General features: G+C 46.4%; 1 protein-coding gene across 1 annotated transcript in view; it reads right to left on the reverse strand.

Moving 5' to 3' along the window:
• Nucleotides 1–2768: 2768 nt before the first annotated feature.
• WWC3 (WWC family member 3) overlaps nt 2769–26219 on the reverse strand; it is a 93248-nt gene continuing 69797 nt past the window's right edge. Inside the window, exons 11-23 of the mRNA XM_087813300.1 lie at nt 25428–25993; nt 20623–20743; nt 19786–19860; nt 19246–19332; nt 18326–18518; nt 16993–17190; nt 16439–16590; nt 14888–15053; nt 11205–11369; nt 8907–8999; nt 6939–7166; nt 6499–6626; nt 2769–4962 (exon numbers count right to left, since the gene is read on the reverse strand). Coding sequence (XP_087669426.1) covers nt 4896–4962; nt 6499–6626; nt 6939–7166; nt 8907–8999; nt 11205–11369; nt 14888–15053; nt 16439–16590; nt 16993–17190; nt 18326–18518; nt 19246–19332; nt 19786–19860; nt 20623–20743; nt 25428–25993 — 2239 coding nt within the window. The 3' untranslated portion in view covers nt 2769–4895. The remainder of the gene's footprint in view (nt 4963–6498; nt 6627–6938; nt 7167–8906; nt 9000–11204; nt 11370–14887; nt 15054–16438; nt 16591–16992; nt 17191–18325; nt 18519–19245; nt 19333–19785; nt 19861–20622; nt 20744–25427; nt 25994–26219) is intronic.

The raw sequence follows: 26219 nt of genomic DNA on the forward strand, positions 1-26219 counted from the left end.
GGTGTCTCCAGCACAGCAGCTCTCTGGCTGTAGCTGCAGCTGGTCCTCACAGCTGATTGGCCTGGGGGTCAGTTCCTCCCAGGGACGCCAACAGCAACCAAGGCTCAACGACAACAGGACAGTGCACACAGCCCACACAGGGGAGCACCTGGAAGGCCCAGCTCAGGGGACTGGGGAGGCTGAGCCACTGCACCCTACAGGGCACCTACTACACAAAGCCACTCTACAAATTCCAGGAGACAGCAGCTCTACCTAATGCATAGAAACAAACACCTGGAAGCAGCCAAAATGTGGAGGCAAAGAAACATGTCACAAAGGAAAGAACAGAAGAAATCTCTAGAAAAGGAACTAAATGAAATAGATCCAAGCAAGCTAACAGATAGAGAGTTCAGAATAATGGTTATAAGGATGTTTAAGCAGACTGTTAGGGAAATAACTGAGAAAGTCAATAACATAATAAAGTACCAATTTGAAATGAAGGCTACAGGAACTGAAATGAAGAATAATTTACAGGGAATCAACAGTAGAGTAGAGGACGCTGAGAATCAAATCAGCAATTTGGAACATGAGGAAACAAAAAACACTCAACCAGAACAGCAAAAAGAAAAAAGAATCCAGAAATATGAAGATAGTATAAGGAGCCTCTGGGACAACTTCAAAAGGCCCAACATTCGTATTATTGGGGTCCCAGAAAGGGAAGAAAGAGACCAAGGAATTGAAAACCTATTTGAAAAAATAATGACAGAAAACTTCCCCTACCTGGGGAAAGAAATAGACTTACAAGTCCAGGAAGCACAGAGGGTCCCCAACAAGAAGAACCCAAAGAGGCCCACAGCAAGACACATCATCATTAAAATGCCAAAGGTTAAAGACAAAGAGAGAATCTTAAAAGCAGCAAGAGAAAAGCAGTTAGTTCCCTACAAGGGAGCACCCATACGACTGTCAGCTGATTTCTCAACAGAAACTTTGCAGGCCAGAAGGGAGTGGCAAGAAATATTCAAAGTGATGAAAAACATGGAACTACAACCAAGATTGCTCTACCCAGCAAAGCTATCATTTAGAACTGAAGGTCAGATCAAGAGCTTCTCAGACAAGGAAAAGCTAAAGGGGTTCATCACCACCAGACCAGCACTACAGGAAAAGTTGAAGGGTCTTCTTTAAGAAGAAGCTAATGAACAAAAGAATCTGACGAACTAAATAGATCCAGAGACATTGACGCAGGCAACAGACGATCATATTTCAGAGGGAAGAGGGAAGGGGGTGGAGGGTGGGAAGAGATTAACCAAAGAAGTTATATGCATAACCCATGGACACAGTTAATAACGGGGTGAAGGCCTGGGAAGGGGGTGGGAGGGAAGTGGAGGGGGTCAATTGGGGGGGAAAAAGGGATACCTGTAATACTCTCAACAATAAAGATAATTTTTTTTAAAAAAGACACAACTACAATGAGACATCACTTCAGACCTAACTAGGATGGCTCTGATCAAAATGACTTAACAAGTGTTGGCCAAATCATGGAGGAATTGGAACCCGTATCCACTGCTGACAGGAATGTAAAATGGTGCAGATGCTTTGAGAAAGTCTGGCAGTTCCTCAAACAGTTCAACATAGTTACCACATGACCCAGCGATCCCACTGTTAGAGACAGAAATGAAAACATCTGCCCAAAACTTGAAGTGAATGATCATAGCAGCAGTATTCATAATAGCTAAAAATATCCAGCTGGTAGATGGATAAACAAAATGCGGTCCATCCACACCATGCAATATTATTCAGCAATAAAGAGGAATGAAGTTCTGACACACGCCACAACATGGATGAACCTGGAAAACACGATGCTGAGTGAAGGAAGCCAGACACACAAGGCCACACACTATATGATTCCATTGACATGAAACGTCCAGAACACGCACATATCCAGACAGAAAGCAGACGAGCAGTCGCCAGGGGCTGGGGGGAGGGGAGAATTAGGGATGACTTAATGGGCACAGGGTTTCTTTTGGCGATGATGAAAAAATTCGACAATTGATTGTAGTGATATCTGCACAGCTCTGAATATACTAAAAACTGCTGAATTATATGCTTTAAAAGGGTGAAATGTATGGTAGGTGAATTCTATCTCAAGAAAGCTGTTACCAAAAAATCCAGGTTGGTCACTGCCAGAGATGACGGTAGTGGGATGGAAGAAATGGGTGAAGGGTTTAAAAAATACATAAAGATTAAAAACTCCCAATAAATGGATCATATTTGGATTCTGTTCAGTTTACGAAAGAATGACCGCCCTGGTTGGTGTGGCTCAGTTGGTTGAGCATCATCCCATACACCAAAGGAAAAGTCGCCGGTTCAATTCCGGGTCAGGGCACATGCCCGAGTGGTGGGCTCGATCTCCAGTAAGGGGGCGTGCAGGAGGCAGCTGATCGATGTTCTGTTCTCACATTGGTGTTTCTCTTTCTCCCTCTCTAAAAATAAATCTTTAAAAAATCTTTAAAAAAGAAAGACCTATGAGACTACTGGGAAGTGAACCCTGGACAATGACATTAAGGACTCAGTAAACATTAAGACACGATAAGGACAGGGGAGGCAGGTGGAGATGTAGAAGAAAGATCAGCCATGACTGAACCGTGCTGAAGTGGGGACAGCTACATGTGTGCTCATTTTACTATTGTTATACCTCTATTTTTATGTTGAAAAAACAATATACATTTCTATATATTTAAGTCTCTGTAATTAAATTTAAAATTTTTATTTAAAAAAATCACACATTTCCATTTTGTTCTTAAGGCAGATTAGTTTAATTTTATAGAAGAAACACTTTCAAGCAATACAAATGACAATTAGAACAGAGATGACTACTGATTAGAACTAATTCCCACAACAGAAGGTTACTGGTTTCAGCAGTGATGATTCGATGATCAGATGAAGTGAAGATCAAATTCCCTTTTCCCCGTGTCTGGATTCAAACTGCTGATGAACACAGCAGAGTGCTCTTAATCACTAAGCATGGTGTAGACAAGTTTAAACAGAAGATGCAAATACCCCTTAAGATGATAAGACTCCACTTTTTCACGAGTGGGTGCTTGCGGGGGGGAGGGGCAGTCTTAACTCATTGGAAGCTGCAAAATCAAAGCAGCTGCTGCAGAGGCAGCCAGGCCGTGTGGCCAGGGGCCTCTCTCACGTGAGGGAGGGTCAGTGATCTGCCCTCCACATCCCCCGAGCCCAGAGGCAGACAGTGGTTGCTGAAAGTTTCAACACTGCAGGCACGGAGAGGGCCTGCCACCGTCCTCCCAGCTCCACGATGCTGCCTGCCAGGCTGCGATGCTTTGCATGTCTCTATCTCCGTCGTGGGTATGTGCACAGAGAAATCAGCCAAAAAACAAAACGAAACAAAAAACCAGCAGAGTAGAGGCACAAATACATAGCAAGAGATGACAACTGTCAAAGCAAAAGTTTCAGTCTTACCACCACTGACAAATTCCATTGCCCGTGACAGGTCGCGCGTCAATGAAATACTTTTACAAAATTCACTTTTAATAAATGCAAAAGGGAAGGTGGCTTATACAAGGGGGCAATTATAGACTAATTAGAAGAGAGACATTGATTAAAAAGGGGGGCACCCCCAAGGGAGGGGCAGAAAAATCTAGAAAGAGGGAGTTGTGTTTTCTTTTCTAATTCATGTGACCACCTCACTTACTTCTCTGAGGCCTCAAAAAGGAGAGTGCATTTCATATATAATAAATATGCATTAGGCAAAATATATCATTTCGCATTTTAAAAGAATAATGGTATTTTCTATTACATAAAAAAAAAATTTCTCATGAGCTACTTCTAAGATTTCTTAAGAAATATTGGGTAGATTCCAGTACTGGGGGGAAGGATTCTGATTTCAATCAAATAACTCACATCCTCTCCTGTGAATGACTGGCTGGGTAACTGAGTCACCGCACACGCTTCCTTCCCCAGAAAAGCGCCTACAGAGGTCAAGCCAAGGTCAGAACTGTCAGAACTGCCGTCGCATGGGCGGAGTCACTGACTGATGAGAGTCACGTTTCTAGGTCCCTTTCACTTTCCTTCATGACAGAGCAGTAGAACGAGAGCCCCGGTCAGATAGGGCACACTGGGAGGGCGGCTGTCCAGGTTGGTGCAGGGCAGTGTGGGCAGCCATGTGGGCAGGCAGGCCCCAGCCGGGGCCGCTTCAAACTCGAGGGGAGCACAGAACCATGCGTGATGACGCAACACAGAAACGAGGGGTTCTCAGCCGCAGTCCCCCAGGAGACCGAGTTCTGCGATGCATGCATGTGAACTACGGCTGAGCCCCGGGGTGGGATCTAAACAGAACGTAATGAGTGTGACAGTGGACAATACACATGATAAAGGCACACATGAAAAGCTGGTACAAGTGACAAATTTAGCACAAAGTGTTTGCATTTCTGTGTCAGAAACAAAACCGGCCCCAAAGTTCCATTCTACTGCATGACAAATACTGAAGAACAAAATTTCAGCCTTAAAATACATTTTAAAGTCAGTATTTTCCTTCAAGGAAAAAAAAAGTACTATAAATAAATTACAATACAGTGAATTTGCCTGAACTCACTTCGTTTCTGTCTTCCAGCCTTTAAGTCAAATAAAACAGCGTAAAAACTGTACACTCTTAACATGATAGTTGATCTTTTATAAAATAACTTGTCTTCAGAGATGTCAATTTCACAACAAGGAAAAACCAAGCCCTGTTGCCGTCACTATTATAAAATATATATGTATAGATATATGTGTTTTTTTTACAAAATGTGTATATTAATAGCTTTGCACAAATATTTTAAAAGACAAATTTAGCTAGTCTAAGAACTTCATGAAAATAAAACAGGAAGATAAATACTTCATGTGTACAAAGCACGACATCAAACATCATCGGCGGGCAGAGGAGGTACGTTAATCCTTGGTCTTGTGAAAAATGCTATCTTCTCCCTGCGATCAGAAAGAATGCCAGGTTAGAAGCTGACATAAACGCACTGAGAACTGCCGGGAGGCTCTCAGTACCAAGGAAAGCTTTTCTTACTCATAGAAAAAACTGAATTTAAATCCCAACAACAAATCTGTTTGTATAGAGAGTCTACGTTTTAACAGAAGTTGCGAAGGCCCGTGAGGGCAAGGGTTTGTCTATAGTGCCTAAAACAGTGCCAGCTATACAGTAGGCATTCAGTAAATGTTTGCATTATTAATAAGTGAATAAGAACAATACAAATGAAGGTGTTCTAAATCATAACTGAAGGAAGATAGTTGTAGTGATTTATGCTCTTTTATGATGGGGATGTGAAAATACAGGGGGGGAAATTAAGGGTGTGCCCAGCCGGCGTGGCTCAGTGGTTGAGCGTCGACCCAGGAACCAGGAGGTCACAGTTCGATTCCTCGTCAGAGCACATGCCCAGGTTGCGGCTCGATCCCCAGTCAGCGGCGTGCAAGAGGCAGCCGATCAATGATGTTTCTCTCTCATTGATCTTTCTCTCTCCCTCTCCCTTCCTCTCTCTCTAAAAAACAATAAAAATGTATAAAAAACTTTTTAAAAAAGTTAATGGTAAAAGTCAGGTCCATATTATTCAGCCATAAAAAGGAATGAAGTTCTGACACATGCTACAATGTAGATGAACCTCAAAAACATTATCCTAAGAAGCCAAGTACAAAAGACCACATACTGTATGTATGACTCCACTTATATGAAATGTCCAGAACAGGCAAACTCATAGAGACTGAAGCAGATGAGTGGCTGCCAGAGGCTGGGGGAGGGGAATGGGGAGTGACTGCTAATGGGTACAGGGCTTCCTTTTGGGGTGATGGAAGTGTTCTGGAACTAGACAGAGGGGGCGGTTGCAAAACACTGAGTCTGTACTAAATGTCACGGAATTGCTCACTTAAAATGGTTGATTTTATGCTATGCGAGTGGATTAGGGAAAACTAATCTATGCTATTCAAATGCAAGGCAGTGGTGCCTCCGGTGCAGGAAGTCTGAGGCTGCTGAGGTTTCCTTCTTACCTGTAGGGTCTGGGACAATTCCCTGAACTATATCACACCTACGGCATGTACCTCCCTGTACGTATACTATGCTTCAATCAGAAGTTAACGCAAAAGGCCAAGGCGATACAAAGATAGATACATATGTAAGTCACTGTGTTTACAATAGCAAACATTTGGAAAGAAGCAGGTTATAAAGTGGAGTATTCCGCTAAATTATATCTATTAGGTGAGCCATTACAGCCAACAAAGGGAACTGACTGTGTGGCAACACGGGGTATTTTAATTTAAACAAAGCTAAATGCAAAATGGAACCCATATTATTATTACAAGTAGCATGAACAAAAGTGTCTAGGAAAAAAGATCAGAAGAAAACATCTAAACGCCAATCGCATGGGGAGTCCTGTTTTGTGGGTTTTTTCAAGGCTTACATAAGTTTTTATGATGACAAAGGTATGACAGTAAAGAGTGGGAAAGTGAACCCTGGTTCCCCACCTGAAGGTCTGCACTTGGATGGGCTCTTTGTGGTTCTGCCCACGCAGCTGGCAGACCCCTTTGGAGGCCTTCTTCAGCATCTTCTCAGCTGCCTGTTCTTGATGGAAGTCAAGTTTGGTCTGTCTGGTCTGGAAAGGCAACATTGGATGAACCAGACGGTTTACTTCTAGTTTTAAGGAAGAATGAATGAAGCCACTCCCAGCTCTGGGGACACAGAGGGGAGAAAGGCCTGCCCCGCCCACTCCCCCAAAGGAATCTTCATAGCCGCTACTCAGACTCACACCTCGAAGATGCGAGACCCTAACACCCCACCACAAAGCAGACAGGAAGCCCAGCTTGGCTTGCTGAAATAAGTGTTTTACCATCTGAAATGCTTACTTCCAAACCCGCCAGCACTGGAGCAAAGGGCAGTGGCCATGACCAGGCCCTGGGCCACTCACCTGCCTCTCTGCTTCCTTCAGCAGAGTCCGGAATCGCTCGTCCCGCAGCACCCAGTGCGGGAGGTCGGTCTGGCCTCGGAGCTGGGCGTCCTCCAAGCGCTGCCTCAGCTCGCGAAGGGTGCAGATCTCCTCATTCAGCTGCCTCTGCCGAGTTCTCGAAGCCTGGAGGTCCAGCTCCAGGTCCAGGGAGGTGCGGGCCATGAGCTCGGCCAAGGATGACCTACAGGACTACAGGAGACCATGACCATGAGCACACACGTGAACCAGGCACACGGGCACCAAGTGGCCAGCAAGTTCGGGTCTTCTAGAAGGTTCTTCCCCAATTCAAGAACACAGGTGAAGCATAGGTATTTCTCTTCACATGGCCCAATGTTAAAAAAAAAACACATGGATTTGGGCGAGATTAATTTAAAGCTCTGGTTCAATATCAAGTTAGTGACAGCAAATTGTTTTCTTTAATGATGATGGCTGTATTTGCAAAGGTGTAGAGAAACAGACCCTCTCATATGGGGCTGGAAGGATCAAAAATGGGCATAATTGTACTAAAGTACTATTTCACAATATATATCAAAAGCCAAAAAATGTTCATTTTCTTTAGTTCTGCAATTTCATTTTCACTTGCATTGGAAGGACACAACTGATGATGTGCCCAAGTGATCCAATTAGGGCTCATGACAGAAAAAAATCTGAATATATAAGAGGAAACTTATTAATAAATTACAAGGCCAGCATAAAATGTAGCCATTGGGAAAAGTTGACCAACTATTGACACCTCTGAGATGTCACAGGTTCAATTCCCGGTCAGGGCACATGCCCGGGTTGTTGGCTCAATTCCCAGTAGGAAGCATGAAGGAGGCAGCTGATCCATGTTTCTTTTCAATGTTTCTCTCTCTCTCCCTCTCCCTCTAAAATCAATAAAAACATATTTTTAAAAAGAAGAAGAAAAGTCCAAAGACAAGCAAAGAATTCTGCATGTGCGTGGAGCTGAGAGCAGTTCTTCCTGTCCCATGGGAAGCAACCCTGGGAATGGCAGTTACTACAACAAAATCAAGCCTACAAGCACATCAGCATTGTTCAGCAGACTAAATAACTGTGTGCTTTTTACACACACTAACATCATCTGCACATATGCAGAATTTTAACGCAAATATGTGATGTGACTTAGTAAATATAAATTCATTTCAAAGCATTGCTGAATTCATAGCCGAGCTCAGTGCTTTTCAACCAGAGGTGGCCTGGCCCCCAGGGGACATTGGCGATGTCTGCAGACATTTCTGATTGTCACAATTGGGGACAGTATTGCAGCTCTATATCCTCCAGTGCACAGGGTGGCCCCATGACAAAGGAGGATCCAGGCCAAAATGTCAACAGTGGTGCTGCTGAGAAAGACTTTTGCAGCTGGATATTTTCTTAGCATTCTCAATCAGTGGTTACTTGAAATACAACTGCCACATGGAAATTGGGGATTTTAAAAAATATGTATCTTTAAAAGAATCTTTGCCCAGAAAAGACAGGGAACCACTGGCTTACAAACTAGAAGCAGCAAAACTTTGTAAAGGAGCATGACGTGGAGAAAACGCTCGGTGGGTGAAGTAAACAAAAAACCGTAGAACAGTCCTGTACAGAAGAATGCTTGATGCTGAAAACCAAATGTTCTCAACTATACATACTCCCTGGTCCAAAAAGGAAAAAAGAATCTCTATGTGCAATAGTTGTTTATTAATTTACATTTAAAAATGTAAAGAACATGAATTATCTTACATCTCAGATCATGATATTACCTTAGGAAATTGAGAAATATGGGAAACATTTTGACAGCATTATGCTTTTATAGTTTTTATCTAAGTAAACAAGGGAATAAATGTATTACCTTTTGATTAACGTTACCTAAAAGATTACCTTTTTAAAGGTTTGTAAAAATAACTCGCAGGTAAGTGTAGATTCCATATTAGCTCACGTGGCACACACCTGCTTATAGCGAAGGGTTCGTCTTTCCAAAGTGTTTCGGACAAAGGGAGACTTCCGGGGCAGCGTTGAACTGTCGCTGTCACTACGATAAAGCTGCACCAAAAAGAACGAGGTTCAGATACTTTCTCAGCAACTCAATATTCCTCTCTGTACTCTGAACTGGGTTGTTTCCTTTCTCACAGGCACTCAGATGTATTTATAATAGTAGTGCTTTTACTGAGAGTCCCGGTTTCAGTACAAACAAAGCCTACACAGGAGTTTTAAGTAAAACGAAATACAAAAAAAAACGGGGAAAAATGAGCAAACCCCCCCCCCCCACCCCCAGCCCAGCCCTCCTTCATGTCCATCAACCGAACCACCTGAGCTCTCCAGGCTAATTGAGTCAACAAAACTTCAGTCCCATCAACAGCAATGGTGACTTGATATGGTATGTGACGCTCATGAGAGCCAGCACTGTCCTCAGTGCTTTCACTTTTCATCATTGTCATTTGCTGTATTTCTGGTTTGGGCCAGATCCAGGGAAAAAATGGCTTTCCAAAAAAGAGGACTGTTCCTGGAGCAGAATAAGCCGGCTTCCCAAACACCCGCCATGCCAGGCAAGGGAAAAGGTTTGCCTTTAGAAAGAAAATAAATAATGCCTGCTTTATGGCAGCCAAGACATTATGTATTCCATTTGGTGCGGGTTCTCACTTCAGGATCAATGTGTATCTGTGTGCAAGCCAAAGTCCTTGCCTTCCTGGCCTTATTTTCCACGCCAATAAACGCAAAATGCTTAGGCAGCACAGAGGCATGGCAGCTGACAGGCCTCCCGATCACTGGGAACATGTATGAGAACAAAGAGGTCTCTGAGAGCATGGTGGGTAAGCGCATGCTTTAAGGCGGGGTGCAGAGCAGACAGGAGCTGGAAGCCTTCCTCTGGGGAAGTAGAGGGTTTCCTCCTCCCCACCTCTCCTCCTCCATGAGCAGGCTGGGATCTGCTCCACAGTGTCCCACAAGAGTCTAGGATAAGGAAGGGACGTGAGGTGGCCTTCAATCTAGTGCCTCCAGCCGCCTGACTAAGCATCGGTCCCCTCAGGGCTGAATTCAGATGGGGCAGGAGTGCCTGGGCCAGACCCTGAGCTACCCAGGGGAGCTGTGATCTGCACACCTCGCTTCTGTGCCAAGGAGAGCAGCAGGTCTCACGAACACGGCAGAAGGGCAGTGTTTGACCTCTGCAGGGGCTGGAGACCACAGTCAGCCATGCAGGCAATAAACTGTGCCAACACGACCAATCCCACAGAAACCCTGGCCCAAGGCTCAGGGCAGTTTCCCCGATGGGCAGTGCTCTGTGCGTGCTGTCACCTGTCACTGCTGGGGACAAATACGAGCTGTCTGCGCAGCTCTATGGAAGAGACCAACCTGAAGCTCGTGCCTGGTCTCTCTGAACTCGGCCCTAGGTGCCTCTTCCTTCTGCTGACTTTGGTCTATATCCTGTCACGGTAAACAACCTTGATCACGAATATAATAATGGCTTTTTGAGTTCTGTGAGTCCTAACAAATTACTGAACCTGAGGGTGGGCTTGGGGACCCCTAAACCGCACTCCCAGTGCTTCCTGCATGGGTCTGAGGGCCTGTTTATGTCGTGTGATTGAACTCTGGCTTTCCCCTAATGGGCCAGCTCCTGGGCAATCCCTTCAACACGATCAGTCTGGAGGAGCAGGAAGGGTCTCCCCAATCCCATGTCGCCTCTGGGACGCTGTGTCAAAACCATTACTGCTTAAAAACCCTTCTCTTCCCTAGTCTGTGCTGTCACTGTCACCCTGCCACTGTCTGCCAACCTCCAACATGCTGTCCCTTCTGCAAGGACCACAGTGGGTTGGCTCTCCCTCTTCACCTAGTCAGGGGTCTCACCCCTGCGTGCACATCAGAATCATCTGGAAGCGTCCCAGAGCTCCGATGCCCTCAGCAGCCCGACTTGCCCACCTCAGCCCCACTCAGCAGAGCCCACTTTTGATTTGTTATCCCTTAGACCGATGCAGAAGCGAGTTGCCCTGCTTCCTGACCACAAGTCGGCGCACACACAACACTGAAGGTCTGGCGGGAAATGTATTAGAACCGGAAGGAATCCAGTTAGACAAGCGCGGGCAAAGCATGGACATGAAATCAGCAAGGATTCATATCCACACAAGCATGCTGCTCATTTACTGCGATTAGTTGTGAGAACACATATGTCTTTTAGCACAGAGTAAAAATTAAAATGCAACCAAGGGGGGGGGGGAGGAAAATTTCTGTTTTCGGTGGCAAAGAATTTCGACTTACTCTGCAAACATACTGGCTCCGTGCCCCAGGCGAGAAAGTCTGGGAACGGACAATTGTGCTACTGCGGACGAAAGGCGACGCGCGGGCCCTGCGGCTGGGCCGCTCCTTCGGCAGAATCGCTAGTTCTTCGGGGAAGAGGTCTTCTGTGTTGGTTTCCTTATCAACCTAGACAGTAATTCATTTATTACCACGACTTTTTCTGGAACACAGAAATGAACTTCGCATGTACCACCACGTTCTTGCCTTCTCCGCTTGGAGCTCTAACTGGCGTTTCACACTTAACACATCCAAACCTGAGTTTCTGCTATCCCAACCCCTCCTCCTCTGACAAGGATCTCTACTTGCCATTTTTCATGCCAAAGAAGTCCCCGTGTCATTGTGCACTCTGTTCTCTTTCGCACACCCTGTATCTGATCCAAGATCAAATCCTGTATTCAAGACTACGCATGTTTTGACCGCCTGTCACAAACCCTCCATCTGGATCACCGTAGTCTTGGGCCCAATTCGTGCAGTAGGTTTCTCACCCATGTCCTTAATTCCATGCCTGCCCCCCTTCAATCTCCTCTCAACACAGCACCCAGGAGCTCCTGCTAAAATCGAAATTAGACGCAGCCATTCCTCTCCGAAAAGTCTACCTGAAAGACCTGAAAACCTGAGTTTGCTACCAAGAATGGAGAGGGCGTCTAAGCTGCCCCAACCTGATCAGTAACCAAGGGAACACAGTAAATTCCTAAGTGAGGCCTTCCGTGGAGCTAGTCACGTAGGCTCCCTAACAGTCCCAATTACAAAGATAAATGATCATGGAAGGCAGAGCCTGTTCTTTCTACATCCTGATAAAGGTTTCAAAATAATTGCTTCCAGACCCATTCCCATGACTCCCTGACTCCAGATATGTGATGACCCTACCTTATCTGTGCATTCCCTCCCCCATGTGGAATCGTTTCCTTGAATGTATGGAACGCACTGAAACTGCTGACGTGTAGCCGTCTCTCAGTCCTCCGGCCTATAAAAGTGCTCCTCGCTCACTTGCCTGAAGTCAGACGCTGTTTCAAGGCTTCTTGGAGCTCTGCTCTCGGGCATGTCCTCCATTGGGCCCACATCAAAAAGTCTTTTCTGAAATCTACAAAGGTCCAAGTCTTCTTTTCATCAACAAAACAAATACTTTCACACAAATGTTCACAGCAGCACTTTGAAATAGCCAAAAGGTGGAAACAGTCCACATGTGCAGACGGAGCAGATAAAGGAAATGTGGCGGGTCGTACAAGGGAATACTCCTCAGCTACAAAAAGGGCCAAGTCCCAAAAGATACCACAACATGGATGAACCTTGAAGGTATTAGGCTGAGTGAGAGAAGCCAGACATCAAGGCCACATATCAGATGACTCCATTTACAAGAACCATCCAGAACTGGCAAATCCATAGAGACAGGAAGATCAGTGGTTGCCAGGGGTGGGGGGCAGGGAGAGGATGGGGAGTGACTGCTCATGGGTACAGGGTTTTACTTGGGGGTGACAGAAGTGTTTTGGAACCAGACAGAGGTGGTGGTTGTACAACACTGTGAATATACTCAATGCCAGTGATCTTCACTTTGAAATGGTTCGTTTCATCTTATGTGAATTTCATGTCAATAAATTACTTTAGGAAAAAATCAACAAAAAACCTTAAGTCAGATCATGTCACCAGTTTCCTAACTGTCTCAGAAAAAAAGCAAGAGTCCTGAGTGGGCGCTATATGATCTGTCCCCTTTGCTTCCTGTCCTCAGCTCCAAGGTTCCCCCCTTCCATACACCCCCAGGCCAGCACCTGCGGCTTCCTCTACCTGAACGCCCTTACCCAGACCTGTGCAAGGCTCCCAGGCCTCCTCCCTTAAGATCTCTGCTCAAAAATCACCTTCTCCATGACCTTCCTTTCTTTTTTATTGTAAATAACACATAATGTGAAATTTACCACAGTAACCATTTTTCTGTGTACAGTTCAGTAATGTCAAATATATTCACATTGTTGTGAAACAGATCTCTAGAACTTTTTCAGCTTCCCAAATGGAAACTCTGTCCCCAATGAACGCTAACTCTGCATTTCCCTTCCCCCACCCCCTGGCACCCACCATCTACTTCCTATCTCTATGAATTTACTCTAGGCACCTCAAATTAGTGCAATCGTACAGTACTCGTCCTTTTGTGACTGGCTTATTTCACTTAGCACAATGTCTTCAAGGTTCATCCATTTGTAGCATGTGACGTGATTTCTTTTTTAAGGCTAATATTTAATTGTATATATGCACCACATTTCCTTTATCTATTCATCCATCAGAGGACATCTGGGTTGGTCCCACCTCTTGGCTACTGTAAATAATGCTGCTGTGAGCATGGGTGTGCAAATATCCCTTGGAGACCTGCTTTCAATTTTTTTTATATATATCCAATGGTGGGATTGCTAGGTCAATATGGTTGTTCTGTTTCATTTTTTGAGGAACCTCCATAATGGCTGCACCATTTTACAATCTTTATCTCTCTAAAATGTAAATGCAAATTTCTACTTCTAAATGTAAATCCTTTCTAAGATGGTACATCTTTCTGAAGTATAAACCCCACCTCTCTACCGCCTCACCCTGCAGTAGCGCCTCTGACTCTCAAACATCACTGTATTTCACTGATTCACCCATCTGCTGCCTGCCTCCCTGAGGGCAGGACTTCATGTTTTCTTCGCTGTTGCCTCTGCAATGACCAGCAGCTACCCACATACTCAGAAAGAGAATGCAAACGTGGTGAGGAACTAACTACCAGGGAGTCTGGGTGGAGGCTATAGGCAACTTCATTGTATTAGTCTAGCAACTTTTCCACCAAGATTTGAAGTGTTTTAAAATGAAGAGCTGGAGGAGTAGGACACACCTCCTAGCCTCCCACAGCCACTCCCCATGAGCTGGGCCAACACTTCCGAAGGGTTTCGGAGCTGGACAGCAGCAATGACTGGGCCCCAGCCCCGCATGTCCTCCGAGATGCCCCATGCGCTGTGGCCTGGGAAGCTGCTGAGGGAGTGGGTTTCACTTCTCTCAGTATTTGTGTTGGGGGTGAGGTCAGGGACATGGTGATAAGATATTTTGATGAGCTGAACAGTTTGGAAACAAAATTTCAATAGAGCCTCAATATGGTATCTTCCAACTGCACTGCTTCTGTTCTTAACATCCCGAAGGGAGAAAAGCAAGTATCCAAAACTGTGGGACCCCCAGAATAGCCTGCACTGTGGGTGGCCCTGGAGATGGGACTGAGCCATCATCAGATGGCATGTGAAGGAGTAAAAGTCAACCCTCTTTAGTGTAGTTGTCCTTTCTTTTTCATTTAAAGTTAACAAACATTTCTATGGTCTCGCTTACTGATCTTAAGCCAGTCCCTGCTTTTCCTGGGCTCTCAGTGAAATAGTGCCTTCACTATTGCCCCCTAACCCAACAGCACATTTCCCACAGCCACAGTTACCAGGGCTGTCTGTTGGTCATCAGGGCTGTCAGTCAGCCACTTCTGTCATTCTACTCCTGTGTCTGAGCCTATCAGCTTCAGTTTCCTTTAGCCCTCCTACCCTGTCAATTCCCTCCATTTCACCTGAAGGCCATGGGGCACACGAGCTCTCGGCCAGCTGCAGTGCGGCAAAGCATCTGGGGTTCCAGAAAACCCCTTTTCCTTTGCTACTTACCTTCCGAGGAGGGGGCTGGAGTTTCTCAACACTGCAAGGATCTGCCTGGCCCACAAATGGCTGTCCATGGATGGAGTCCACAGTGGTGCAGCAGGGCTCTGGGTTTGGGGGGCTGGTCTGGGTGCAGCTGCTACAGCCACTATCCACCGAATCGGCCTGCCAGCTCCTAAAGGGGGACATGGCAAAGGCCCACAACACGCTCACCCAAAGTGATGGGTTCACTGCTGCACTCAGAGCACAGTAGCAGAGACACCGGTATTTGCTTCCAATCATTGCAGACAGTTGCTTTTCTTATAAAATGCACTTATGGCCCGGCAGGCATGGCTCAGTGGTTGAGCATTGACCTATAATCCAGGAGATCCCAGTTCAATTCCTGGTCAGGGCACATGCCCAGGTTTCAGGCTTGATCCCCAGCAGGGGCGTGCAGGAGGCAGCCCATCAATGACTCTCTCTTGTCATTGATGTTTCTCTCTCTCTCTCCCTCTCCCTTCCTCTCTCTGAAATCAATAAAAACATATTTAATAAAAGTAAAAGTTCACTTATGTTTTCTCGGGAAGAAAATGCTACAAGGCCTTTCGTTAAGAGGCTCCATCTGCCTTCATCACCCAACAGCACCGCTGAAGATGCGAGAATCCTGAACCCCCTCCTCAGGCCCCTTCCAGCTTCCTGCCTGGGCCTGAATACAGTCCTCTTACCCTCAGCCATGCCCTTCCCTCCATAAAAGAAATTCCTCTCAAATAAATCCAGGGAGAGCTACAGGAAGAAGCGGGAAGCTCTGGAAATATGATGCTCTTTATGGAAAACTGTGGAAGTGAAGCAACGTGAAAGCACCTCTGGGAAGAATCAGACAGAAGCCAATTGACTCGAGATGCTGCTCATGTGAGTTACTCCTCTGTGGCAGGCGGCTCTGTACTGAGTCACAGGGTCACCAGCAGGCCTCTTCTGGCAAAGCGGAAGGGCCATCACACGCTTCCACTCAGATGAAATGCCCAGACCAGGCAAACCCAGAGAGCCAGCCAGCAGACTATGGTTGCCAAGGGCTGATGAAGGAAGAATGGGGGTGACTGCTAATGGGTATGGGGTTTCTTTTTGGCCTGATGAAAACTGATTGTGGTGATGGTGGCACAACTCTGTGTACTGAAAGCCACCAAATTGTCCACTTTAAATGGGTGAATTGTATGGTAGGTAGATTATATGTCAATACAGCTGTTGAAAAAAAACTTAAAGGGACATTATTGTATTCTCTTTGGGTAGAATGGAGTCATTCAATAGTCCCACGCTTTAAGAGAAATCGCGGAACAGAAGGAGAAGGTGAAAAGCCTACATGGAGAGCAGGGGGACAGAGGTCACAGTATTCTATCAGCATTCTATCCCCCCTCAGAATCCCCACTTCTGGGAAGAATCGCCCAGCACTTTCTACAGAGGCAAGTATGCACCCGGTGACACAGCTCCTCCCAGAGCCACACTGACTAGCATAGCGACAGCCTCGTCTCCTGACATACCAAACAGGACACCACCTCCCTCCTCCCTGCCAGTCCCAAGGAGCCTCACCGCTCGGACACAGCCTCGGTCTGCTCCTCCTTCCGCTCCATGTCCAGGATCTCCTCCTCCGTGTACTCCAGCTTCACCCGCTCCTCCGCCAGCTCTCTCTCCACCGCCTGCAGCTGGGCTGTGGTTCTAGCCAGCAGCACCGTCACCGCGTCCTGGGGGAGGACAGGGACCTGTCTGAGAACTAGCTCAGACCAACAGGTGTCCTTTCCTCCAGGCTGGCGTCCATTCTTAGCTGCTCTCCAGTGGGAAAAAATCTACCCCACTGTTAACAGCAAGACAGGAACATGGCCTTTTCCTGTAGCTGAAGGCTGAAGTTTAAAAACAGCCAACGTGCCACTCACGATCATGAACACGCTTGTGTTAAACACTATTGTGAATGGCGGTGTGCATCCATATGTTCCATTTCTATGACTTCCTTGGAACTACACTCCTTCAGCACTACATTCTAAGATTAAGTCCACACGGATGCTTATTAGAGAGGACCTGCCCCAGTAAAAGCCAGTCTCAAAGCCAGGAAGCCAGAGCAAGCTGCTCTGCAGGCCAGGCACACGCACCGTCTTCCCAGAGGCAGCAGCTGCCGCGACAGCAGCGGCGGCGGCGGCATGCGTGGGGTCCCGGGTGCCACTCTTCTCGGCTCGCTGGCTCTCCCTTGCCCTGGGTGGCTCGGGGCTGGTGAATACCTGGACTGAGTACCAGCGCAGCTGCATTTCACTCGGACTGTTACAGTCGGCCAAATTAATTTGAGCAATGCCCTGCAAGGGTGTTAAAAAAAAACAAAAAACAGTAGAACAGGCACTGAGTGATTTCACCTTAATAATCAATGTGAATCTTCTAAAACATCAAGGTCATCCCTCAATCCTAACCAGAGAAGAGGTACGATGTTTCACTGTCATTCAAACTGAATCCAGTAAAATGAAAGTGGTCACAGAGGATCCTAACAGGGACTGGGGTGGTTCCTCTATTGCTTATTCAGCCCAATCAGAAAGCGCTAGAAGGGGAACAGGGGCTGAGAACGGCCAACCTGAAGTGGTGGGTTGGGTTCAGGGTCTGCTGCTTGTTACGTGGCTGATGCTCTCAGGAATTTCTGAAATCAGAGAGGCTTGGCTGAACTCTGCAATCTGTAATTCTGCTGCTGAGGGGCCAGGACCAAAGGGCAATACTCCAACCTTGGAAAGAAATCACTCTGGCCTCCAAGTCCCGGGCTGGCATTGGATGGCTGGGTACTGAAGACAAACTGCCCAATAAAATATTGGGCATCCAGATGAATCTGAATTTCAAATAAGCAATTTTTTTAAAATGTCATTATGTCCCAAATCCTGTATGGGACATACTTATGCTAAAAAAAAATATCTATAGTTTATTTGAAATTCAAATTTAACTGACCAGCTTATATTCTTATTTGACAAATTTGTCAACATTACTTAGTTCCCACAACTAAAAACTGGGCAAGTTAGAAGTTCTTGACTAGGAGTTTTACAAATATTATTTGAGATAATATACTTAGAGTACAAAATACGTGACAATATAACTGGTTTTGCCATCCTTTTCTGTACTCCCAGTTACAGAGACCCTTAAGAGGACAATTTCTAAGCAACCCACCACAGGAAACTGGTAGGAAGGGACAGAGAGGAAAGGAGGGAGGAAGACAGGGGAAAGAATGAGGGAAGGATGAAAGGGAGATGGAGACAAAGAAAGGGGGGGCCAACATGACACAAAGACTAAGAAAGAAACAGGGAGAACAACAAAAGACAGAGTTGTGAAGAAAGAATGGGAGACAAAGAAAGAATGCTGGAAACACAAAGAAACAAAGGAGGGAGGCAGGGAAGGGAGAGGATAGGATATGCGAATGGGGGGGGGAGGGAGAGCTCGCACATGCGTGGGCCATACCAGCAGTTCTTCCTGAAGCTGCGGATTCACTGAACATACATATAATTGAAGGGACTTCAACGTCAACATGCTTGAATGCACGGGGATTCTGAAAACGTCATTAAATACCAGGGGGGCCTGGAATTCCACAGCCTTGGAGCAGTAGGTGTCTGGTGTGCTGGAGTCCAGCGATGGCAGGTAGACACGGATGTGTCTGGAAGCAGAGGAGAAAGAGGCACACAGGCTACTGACAGTCTGCATGATACCACGTGCAAACATGCGCACATGACACGTGGACCCATTTGGACGCCATGGGCGGAACTACCAGGTCTTTCGGACAAAGTCTTTTTCTCAACTAAGAGTAAGTCCAAGGAATTTATGTGCCCTGGAGATTAGGGAAACCCATGCACAAAGAGCAAGACTTCAAAGGCAGTAGCCAGGAGTCAAACAGAGGTTCTGCTTTCCCGTGTTGTTGGGAAGATATCTGCACTGATCTCCCCATGGCCCCTGGCGGGTGTGGGGGGGAACCACTGGCACACAGCAGAGGCTCAAACACTGGGGAATGTGGAAAGTCACCAGGGAGCCCTCAGCCACTTCCACCCAAGCGCCTCATTAGATCAGAGCTGAGTGTGGCTTCATTACCACCCAGCCCAGTGACCCAGATGGACATTTTAAGCCCAAACACAGCCCATGATGAGCATCTGGCCACTTTATTTGTATCACTACACAACAGCCCGGCTCCATGAACTTCATCTGCCTCAAATAATGAAACAGACTCTTTAAAACTTAGAGCCCTGGTTTTTAAAAAAGACACTCTCTGGTTTTACTGTAAAATTCAGGTTCCAATAGGTCATTCCCCAACCCTAGCTGCCAATCAGAGCAGTCCAGGGAGTGGTACGGGCCAGGGAGGCCTCGGCTGGTGGGCTGGCTCAGGAGCTTACATTTTGCAGTCTTCCTTCACGACCAGCCCAGCGAAGTTCTTCAGCTGGAGCACATTCACGAGGAGACATTCACTGCCACTGTCATGCCTAGAAAATAAAATACTAACTCACAAACCACAAACTTCCCACAGTATATAAATGCATCTGACTAAACTACAGAAACCGAGGCCAATTCTGCCACCCCCCCGCCCCGGGGGACACATGCAATGTCTGGAGAAATTTTCTATTGTCATGACTGGGAATGGGGGTGCTCCTGGTATCTGGTGGGTAGGGACCAGGGATGCTGTTCAACACCCGACAGTGTGCAGCACATACCCCAAAACAAAGAAGGATACAGTCCCAAGTATCACTAGTGCCAACACTGACAAACACTTGACTGAAACAACAAGAGTGAGCAAAAGAGAATCTGGGTATCTAAGGTGGTGAGCAGCCCCGATCGTATGGGTTCTTCCATCCCTCCTGGCTTGTGTGTGGAGGTGTGAGTGGGCCCCAATCTACAGCTCATCTTTACAGCACCAGGAAGGAGTCTTCTGTACTCACCAATACCCAACATGGATCTGCGGTCCTTCGATGACACAAGCGTCTCCATGTGCAGACTCATCAGCATCTTCAATCCTGAGCACAATGGGAAAGTCACAGGGGTTACTCCACAGCACTGCTGACTATGGGTTTAGCACAAGCTCTCTCGTGTTAGGGGTGCTTTGTACTGAGAGCAGCTTTATTAAATTACGATATAAGTTGATCAATTCTTCCAGTGACTCTGAGGGCACAGCAGGTCCCCCGGGCGATGATGCATCTCGTTGGGTACCTGCCTATGAACTGTTATATTTTAGAAAATAACTGCGTGCCTGTCAAAACCACATGATATTCAGGGCGAAGTTCAAAAATGAGCTTCTGGAAAGTTTGCAATAAATGAGATGAAACAATGACGGTAAAGATAACAAATAAAAATAACACCCCAAGTCCCAAAAGGTGCTTCGTCATTGCCAAGCGATTCCTCCAGCTAAGGAGAGGAGGAAGTCCATTTCTGATGTGTCCTTTCTAGCAAAGCAGGTCAGGCAGGTCTCTCTCGCATGGATTCTCCTTTTCCTGCTCTACTAGGCTTAAGCCTTAAACCCACCAGGGCCACAGAGAGAAGTCGTCCTAGAACCACAGGATGAGGGCCGGCCTCCAAACAGCACGCTGAAGCCAGAGGACTTTTCTGTGGAGGTTGCTAAGGCCCAACCTCCAACGTGGAGAGAAGCCAGAAAAGATCCCCTCCACCACCAGGTACACACGAAGTCTCAGGGTGTGGAATCTCAGTGTGGGTCCCTTTCGTGCTGATCAGGAACCTGTGGGATGGCTGCTTGGAAGAAGGAGACAAGATCAGCTTCTAACCTTTTGGTTGGAGGTTCAAATACCCCGCTATCAGTAGCCAGAGAGTAATCCGACAGGCACGCAGAAACGCGGCGCGCTCTCCTCTCCAGCCTCTTGGCGCTGTCTTCTCGAAGAGTCACTGCTGCAAATAAGAGACGGGCGGGGTCAGGAGACAGCACGGGAGGCCAGGCACCGTGGTGCGAGGAATGAACACTGGGTTAGAGCGCAGACACAGTTACTGTGTTCCCGAGACACGCCACCGTGTGCATGCGTATGTTTCAATACGCTGCACTTGACTTTCTTTTAAACATTGAAAAAAATCAAAGAAATAGACTTCTGGCTACTTCTTTAAAAGCTCCTGAAACTGTTTTAAGTCTCTTTTCACCTCCTAAATGAGAGCAGAGAACATGAGGTGACAGTGGGAGCCCCTTCACATTGCACTTTGAGAGACTGTCAAAGACCAGGAAAGAAGTGTGAGCCCAAATGGGGACAGCAGGTGAGCTCTCTGAGTGGGAGCACATAGTTTTCATTTCCTTCTTGATTCTGTTTGGTATTTTCCATGTTTTATATAATAAACATAGGCTAGTATTTTACAATCAGAAAACAAAAATTTTTTTTAAAGTATCCAAATAAACCGTAACAATATGTAGTGACTTTCAAGTCAGAGGACGCGGTTGGGCCCAAACTCAGCCTTTGAAAACTTTTCTTTGAACAGCAGCCTAGCTTTCCTGGGGTTAGAACGCTACCGTTTCTAGGCAGCTTGTTTTTGTCTTATATCTATTTTAATCAAGAGCCTAAGGTAACCACTGACACTTTTCCTTCCTGCCATTTCTTCAACTGTTTCTACTCCTTCCCTCAGCACCAAGTGCTTTGTAACAAAACCAACAAAAACCAGGCCTGTCATCTTCCTGCAACACGTGGACTATGTCCCCGGGCCCCCAATTGGGCCTCTCTGTGACACGGGGATGCCTCCTGTTAATAACGCAGGTCCTCTGTTGTCTCTGCTTTTCTTCAGTCATCTAAGCTCCAGAAATTGAAAATCTAGATACCTGTGCAACCCCCAGGTTGAGGGAAATTAGTGAGTCCACCTACAACCATCTCCCTTTTCCACCAAATTACTATTCACACACCAATGAAATCCAAGCATGTTCAACAGCACACAACACAGATAGGCTATGGTCCTTGGTCTCACAATCTTAACCAGGGTGGCTGGAGGCACTGACTCAAACTGTATATCAGGATCCCCAAGCCCAGCTCTTCTCGTTGCTCCCGCCATCTGGAAGGGCCCAGAGTCCCCAGCTCTGAATTGCAGATGGAACCTCTTGGTTTAACGCATAGATCCCAGGAAACAAAAACTACCATTTTCACTCCCAGCCCTGACACTCGGCCTGGCTCCAACATGGCCTTCTGTTCCTTTAAGCCTTAAGGGAATAACACTATGTAATAAGCACTTCCAGTGAAGCAGGCGGTGCAATTCTGACAGTTTCTCTCTCATTGCCAGGTGGATGAAGAGACAAAGGAAATGAAAGAGTTACTCCTCAGTGACCCCAGGCTCAGCCACTGAAATCACGGAGCAACTGGAAGCAGAGTTGACGGAAGGAAGTGCGGTCAGCAGTTGCCCCAGGTGAGAAAAAGGCGCACAGGAGAGCCCCCTCCCTTCACACCCTGCCGTCTGCTCTCAGGCTTCAAGGCAACGAGATGGATCATGGGAGCAATGCCAGTGAATCCTCCAAACAGTCATTTATAAAATATCAGCTTTTCATCATTAAAGACACACAGACACACAGACACTGAGACCTACAGACATCAACACTGCTTGACAAAAAGGAAAAAAATATAATGAAAAGCACACTGCAAGCAAAGCTGCCACTTAGCATATCAAAGTAATGAAAGCCATTAAAAATCTAGTGGGAAATACATAGAAGAATAAAGACCAAGCTTTTAGAAAAGCTCCTCCCTACATGGCTTTAGTAGGCATGACGAATTTTAATGTTTAAATAACAACAGTGGTAATTGTTGAACTTCATTAAAGTCCAACTATGAGATATGCCCTCTTGGCCACACCCCGACCATCCTGAATGCACGGACTCATCGCACAAAGATGTGTCACAGCCTGACCAACAAGGTGAAGGAGAATTGCAAGGTCACTTACAGTGAGCGTTTCTGTCGAGTCGCATGAGAAAAAGAGATAAAAAAAAAAGCACAAAGTGAAAAAACTGCAGAATTCAAGCCAACAATTTTAAACAGAGTATGAATATCATAAAAACATCAAGGAAGAGATAAGCAAAGTCAAGGATTTCATAGATTTAGATTAGCAAATGCCAATGGAAATAAAAATTGAAAAGTATTTCAAAACGATGACACATTTGACTTTTAAAATTCAGGGAAGATAAAACTGCGGTAAAAATGTAAAAAATGTTCACGATTACAATCTATTGCCATACTTCTCTGCATTACCTTCTGTTCCTGCAAACTGATTTTAAAAACACGACAGAAGGTTGTGTTATATATCCTAGGGCTTGCCTTGTAGGTTTGGGCAATTTTGAATTTTATCTTACTAAAATTGTATCTAACTAAAACTTGCTTGAGGTCAAACTTAGGCTGTACTGTTCCTAGTGAGACTGGAATAGAAAGTCAGAGGAAACTATGTAACCTTGGGCTTCGGAAATGAAGGGCAGGGTAACCTGAGTGCTAAGGTCCTCGGGAACTTATGAAACTACAATGGCTCTGGGATCAGGCATGTCCACAAGCACCAAGGGAAGCAAAGGAGTCACTTGTGTCCGAGCCTGAAGCTGGTTACTCAATCCAGCCCTTTAGGAGCACCCATCAGGACCCCCATTCCCTTGGTCATTTCTAGTTTGTAAGATCAGTCAACTGACAGTGTCATACAAGAATATACCAGCAGGTGGCAGCATCTCACCATAGTATACGCAAATACCTTTCAGTCTAAGAAGTTTGAAGCATTATAACATTGGCAACAAAGGGCAAAAGAAAAATTAAGAGATCAGGATCAGAAATTAAGTCAACTCTTCTCTTTCCCACCATGTCTCTCCCCTGGCCTAAAAGGGCCCTTGGGCCTTGTGTGCATTTTCTGCAGAATGAGACTGATACTCTTGTATCTCAACCTTTAAAGAGAAGTTGGCATGGGGGGCCAGGGGCACTGAGAAAGTAAGCTTAAGCAACAACAGATGTGCAATTCAGTCCTTATTTTGTATTTTCTTTTGGAAATGAAAGGAGTAAACATGGAGCCCTGAACCTGTGATTATAAAGAACAACAAAGCGAATGAAGATCACCTGTATATGTAAATTACAGAAACCCTGTATCTGAGGATATGAAAGGTGTGTTTGCAAACACAGAGGGGAAGGCACAAAGTAACAGATGCCAAAAAGCCCTGGGGCTGCCTCAGAACATAATGGGTCTCTGGTTAAGTATGTAAGAGTTAACAGAGACTATTATTTTATATGTATATATAGTAACCAATGTGGTTAGATATTTTTAAAAAACCAATGGTGGTGAAAGGAAGAGTCCATAAAGATCACCTCATTCAAGGGCAGGGAAGCTAAGACTCAGTCAAGTCTGGGGATGTGCTCAAGGTACCCAGCTAGCAAGTCAACAGGACAGGGGACAGAATCCAGGCCTATAAGCTGCGAGTCCGAAGCTGTTTCCACTATACCACCCTGGTTCTGTATTCACATTTTATTTCTACCCTTTGCTACTAAACTACTCAACAGTATGTGACCAGGATTTCTCAGCCTCAGCACTACTGACGTTTAGACTGGGTCGTTCTCTGTGGCCGGGCATCCTGTGAGCTGTAGGGTGTTGAGCAGCATCCCTAATCTCAGCCACTAGATGCCAGCAGCGCCTCCCGGCCAGCGCCCTCAGTTGTGAAAACCAAAAATATCTCTGGACATTGCCAAGTATCTCCTCAGGGACAAAACGCCCCTGGGTGCCATCCACTATGCAGTAGAAATTATCCAGTGCTCACCTAATAGAATGTCTAAAGCAGTTTTGCTGTGCAAATAAAAATTAAATAAGCTTAACTTCAGGAATGAAAGGCCTTGTTCTTGATCTTCTCTCAAACCCGAGGAAGTTAAACTTTCTGGAGATTGGTTCATAAAAGTAAGCAGGGTCAAGATAAGGAGGGTTGAAGCCCAGGCCTGCCTTGTGCACAAGCCATCAGCTGGCATACTCTCTAGAAGAGCAGTTTGGTTTTCCATGTGGGCTACAAGCTGACAGACCTGGCATCAAGTAGAAGCTGAATTAACAGCAACTGGATGGATAAAGTTCCCAGTGGCTACACATTTCTCGGTTTAAAGACCACCAGAGAAACTGATCTGGCAGAAATGACTGATGCTTTGAAATTATACCAATTATTTTCATTTCCACTTCCGATAGAATTACGTCCTTGAAAACTACAAGGACGAAGGATGAAGAGATGAAGTCATAAAGACAGAGGAAGCAGAGATTTCCCTGGGCTACACCCTGGAGAACTCACTGAGGCCCTAGCACCTCCCTATAGGCCTCTGGATGTGGAAGACTGTGTTTCTCTTCCCCTCATCTTCATCAATTAAGCACACCCTGAAAACAAGCCAAACACCTGGGAAAGACTCTTTTGCCAATTTTGATGACCTTTCCAGGACAGACTGGGGAAGGCCCCACATGACAGCGGGCCAGCGTCCCTCATCCTAGCGAAGGTCCTGAATTTAAAGCTCACTGTGTCGCTGCAGAGCCAGCTGGCCTCAATGCCCTTACACACGACTTCTTCCCTGAATTTGAAGCCTTCCTCCCAGGACCAGGGAAACCCACAGGACTTGTCAATACTTACTTGTACTGGTGGCAATGGCAGCCACTTGGGGTCCTCGCTCACGAGGTCCTTCCCCATCCCCGGGGAATGCATGCTGCGGAAGGGACGCCGTGCCCTGCAAGTCTTCCTCTCCCAGTGCAGAGGCCTGAGCCCGCAGTCTGTCTAGGGTGCCCAGACCTGGCACCTCCAAACTGTCCCCCAATGGGGCCAAAGGCGAGTCACGAGAGGCTGGGAGGAAGGGCGTATCCAAGGGCGAGCTCGGTGGAGAAAGGGAGGACAGGGAGGAGCGGGAGGACAGGGAAGCCAGGGACTGAGGCGTGTCCAGGGAGCGCCTCTGCTTGTGGAAGCCCACGGGGCCCGGGGGGTCTGAGAAGGGGACATCTCGCCCTAGGGAGTCGAAGGGAATCAGATCAAAGCGCAAGAGCTGGCTGCACTCGACATCAGGTTTGTCGTACTGTGGCAGGCCGTAGATGTCGGTGAAGCTGACAGAGCTCAAGGAGCCCCGGCTGGAGGCCAGCGAGCCCCGGCTGGAGGCCAGGGACCCACGGCTGCTCCCCGAAGACACTGTCAGGGTGCTGGCAGACAGGCTGAAACGAGAGAGCCCACACCCTTAGGAAAGCAGCTGAAGATGAGCACTGGAGCCCTGCTGTTCACCACAAAGCTGAGCAGCTAATCTCTTCCTTCGGGAATAGAATCTTCCTCATCCTCCCATGAACCAGAGCATGTCTTTAAACCCCTGTGAGCACTGCAAGGCACCTTCATTAATATTCCTCTTGTTTCCTTTCAGTGTCTGTAGAGAGCAGTAGTTAACAT

This window comes from Miniopterus natalensis, chromosome X, assembly GCF_054644295.1.
Source record: "Miniopterus natalensis isolate mMinNat1 chromosome X, mMinNat1.hap1, whole genome shotgun sequence".
Taxonomy (NCBI): Eukaryota; Metazoa; Chordata; class Mammalia; order Chiroptera; family Miniopteridae; genus Miniopterus; species Miniopterus natalensis.